This window comes from Marmota monax, unplaced genomic scaffold (assembly GCF_021218885.2).
Source record: "Marmota monax isolate L192 unplaced genomic scaffold, Marmota_monax_Labrador192_F-V1.1 WCK01_AAM20220418_F8-fsc03205, whole genome shotgun sequence".
NCBI lineage: Eukaryota > Metazoa > Chordata > Mammalia > Rodentia > Sciuridae > Marmota > Marmota monax.
The window spans coordinates 1-3,836 of NW_026692895.1; the positions used below are offsets into that span (position 1 = coordinate 1).

Below are 3,836 nucleotides of genomic sequence, written 5' to 3' on the forward strand. Positions count from 1 at the left end.
TTAAAGCAGTGAGGGGCGGTGCGGCGGGCATGGTAACGGCTCGGGAGCCCAGCGCGAAGGGCCGCAGGCACCGCCGCCGCGGGTGATCGCCGCCGCTGCCACCTTCCCGAGCGTCCGGTGCGGCCTGCGGACTCGCCTCACCATGATGATCCACGGCTTCCAGAGCAGCCACCAGGACTTCTCCTTCGGGCCCTGGAAGCTGACGGCCTCCAAGACCCACATCATGAAGTCAGCGGACGTGGAGAGGTTAGCAGATGAATTGCACATGCCTTCTCTCCCTGAAATGATGTTTGGAGACAATGTCTTAAGAATCCAGCACTGCTCTGGCTTTGGGATCGAGTTCAATGCTACAGATGCATTAAGATGTGTAAACAACTACCAAGGAATGCTTAAAGTGGCCTGTGCCGAAGAGTGGCAGGAAAGCAGGACGGAGGGCGAACACTCCAAAGAGGTTATTAAGCCCTATGATTGGACCTATACGACAGATTATAAAGGAACGTTACTTGGAGAATCTCTTAAATTAAAGGTTGTACCTACAACAGATCATATAGATACAGAGAAATTGAAAGCCAGAGAACAGATTAAATTTTTTGAAGAAGTTCTCCTGTTTGAGGATGAACTTCATGATCATGGTGTTTCAAGCCTGAGTGTGAAAATTAGAGTAATGCCTTCTAGCTTTTTTCTGCTGTTGCGGTTTTTCCTGAGGATTGATGGGGTGCTTATCAGAATGAACGACACGAGGCTTTACCATGAGGCAGACAAGACCTACATGTTACGAGAATACACATCAAGAGAGAGCAAAATTGCTAATTTAATGCATGTCCCACCTTCCCTGTTCACGGAACCTAATGAAATATCACAGTATTTACCAATAAAGGAGGCGGTTTGTGAGAAGCTGGTATTTCCAGAAAGAATGGATCCTAACCCTGCAGACTCACAAGAATGTACACCTGTGGAATAGAATGTACTACAGCATATACTCACCATGGAATCTGACTGAACACTTTGGCTATTTGTAAGGGGGTATTTTTATTATGAGAATTAATTGCCTTGTTTATGTGCAGATCTTCTGTAGCCTTAAAGGAAAAAAAGTTAAAAATAAAAATTGTTGCAGGCAGGTCCACTCAACCGCTGTTTGTACTGTCTCTCCAAATTCACACTTCAGATTTACACATTCTGGAGTTAAGTTTGGATTTATGAATTATCACAGAGTGGGACTTCAGAGTGGGGACATAATCTGCAGCCATCATGAAACACTGACTTCTGCCATGAAGAGGTTACTTGGTCATTGAATCCTGGATTGTGCATGTTCATGTACTGGCTTTGGCTTTGGGCTTTCCAATGTTTATTTGCACTTATGGAGTTGTGACTTGCCACAGTTTAATGATCCTCACCCACAAAAATTTTCAAATGTATCTACCCCCTATTATATATACCTTTTGAATTACCTTTGAGTTTAAAGAAAGTTTTAGACATGGAACTGAAATCCATCCCCCTAGTGTTTTGGAGAACTGAAGCTGTTATGTACGTGGAGACTTGAACCTAGGGTGTCAGAGCTATCTCTAGGTGCTTTTCAGCTTGGGGACCTAGCTAGTTCAGAAGCTATATAAAAATAAATTTAAAATCCATTTGTTTATTTTGATGATGACCCTTTAAACATTTTATATTATTTTCTGCCTTTCTAGATTGTTTTCATAAAGTAGAAAATTATGTAAGCATCAACTAAGGGATTACTTGAAATGGATTTTTACAAATGATTTTTTAAAGGACAGGGAAAAATCACCCCCTTTGTTCTTGAAATAACTGTTGTGCATATTTCCACTTGATGGAAAAACCGTTAAATAAGAATCTTTAATTGAAAGCATTAGCAAAGCTCAACTCTTCAAGTATTGGCCTGAAGATAAGGTTTACTGAAAAAATACACTTGGTTATTAATCATTGCTCAAATTTTGTACATTATTGTGAGCCAAACAGTCAGGGTAAATTGGTCACATGTAGTTTTGGTATGTGTCTGCCTTCTGCATTACCTCCAAGGTATAGGAAATCAGAATTTTGTGTTCTGTGTATACTAAATATACCTGTATTTAATGCTTTCTTTTAGGATGGGAAAGTATGTACATATATACGTACATTGCACCCAGCTTTGTTTTATACACTGTGCAGATCTAAACACAAAAGACTCATAAGAAATGAAAAACTTTTAATAATATTCATTAGTTATAGTTTCTGGGCAACATCATTTCACTCATTGTGTGAGTGTGTACACATGTGTATTTTTTTTTTAACGTTTTGATATAGATGTCTTGTCCCTGAGTAGATTTAGATTACTTATTTTGAGAATCCATTGTTAAAAATTATGGAGAATTAAAAGAATTGACTTTTTTTCCTTAAAGAAGGGTAAGTGTGCTTCTGAAAAATTTCATTAGTTTATTCCTGTGGGGGATAACAAGAAAATGTGTATTTGGCCATTGATAAATATGATATATACCATTTTATATTTATTTGTTACAAGTGTCTTTTTGTAAGAGGAGAATAAACAATAAGGAATTACTGAAAAAAAAAAAGAACCATTAAAAACAACAGTAGCAGCAATATACATGCACGGGCACATCCAAAACAAATGGCCACTTACACAGGTCATGTTTTATCTCCAAATTTGCAAACCTGATGTTTTAATTTTGAGGTCTGGGAGGAAAAAAAATTAAATTTTGGCCTCCTCATGATTGATTCTACTTCAGATAGGCCAAGTCTTCCGTCAGGTTCTCAGTCAGCATCTCCAGTTCAGCTCTGGCTAGGGTCAGCTCATCTGGCACCTTTTGCAGGACATTGATGTCAGCCAGGTCATTCTTCTATCTGAAATGTAGTTTAGGAATGCAATACACTGATTTGGACAAGGCCACTGTCATCTTCAGGGCTATCTGATGCACAAATCTATGTGACTATTTTCAAATAGCAGCACTGTAGTATGTGATATGTGTTCTTGCTTTTGTAACTCCCTTCCTTCTCTCCATGCCTTCCTTTTTTCAGTATCATGATTAAATTTTCAGTTGGAAGGAAGGAAAGACAAAAATCATGAGATGATGCTTTTTCACCAATCCCATGCTCTATGCTACAAAAAGGGACAGATCCCTGCTCTCTGTTCTCATCCTTCATGGAGAAATCCTCATATCACCCTTGCCCCTGCCCACACTCACCTCCTTTCTCCTCTTTCAGGAAGTTGATATCTGCTAGGGTCACTCTAAGATTCTTGCCACTCTCTGACAAGTCCTGGGTCTCTGTGTCCCAAGTCTCTGGTCCCAGGACTGTTTCTGCCCATAGTGCACAGGGCACTACGCTGCCTCTCTCACTGTCATAGCACAGGAAGGGCTGATCATCCAAGCGACCCTGAGCAAAGAACCTTGAGAGCACAGATCCACCTTGACATCTCACTATGAGGTTGTAATGAAGACTGTGGGCTCCTGGGGAAGAAACAACAATGAATGACACTTCTTCCTGGAAATGACTGCATCATCCATGTTCAACCCAAAGCTTCTGCTCTCCTGACCACCCTGCGGATTCAGAAAATGCACATAGACAACTGGACCTGGTGGTGCCCACCTGTAATCCCAGTGACTCAGGAGGCTGAGGCAGGAGGATCACAAATTCAAAGTCAGTCTCAGCAATTTAGTGAGTCTTGGTCTCAACATAAAAAATAAAAAGGGCTGGGGATGTGGCTCAGTGGTAAAGCACTCCTGGGTTTAATCCCCAGTACCAAAAAAAGAAAAGAAAGAAAGAAAATGCACATGGACAAAAACCAAGAAGAAGAATTTCTTTTTGTTTTTCCCTGCGGACACAAC

The 3,836-nt window shown here is 40.6% G+C and overlaps 1 protein-coding gene across 1 annotated transcript; it reads left to right on the top strand.

Annotated features, from left to right (window-relative positions):
* The first annotated feature begins 38 nt into the window (after positions 1–38).
* Positions 39–2,971, top strand: LOC124096796 (TIP41-like protein). The gene has a single exon (XM_046450800.2). It carries the CDS (start codon positions 143–145, stop codon positions 959–961), a length of 819 nt encoding a protein of 272 aa, XP_046306756.1. The 5' UTR covers positions 39–142; the 3' UTR covers positions 962–2,971.
* Positions 2,972–3,836: the final 865 nt, after the last annotated feature.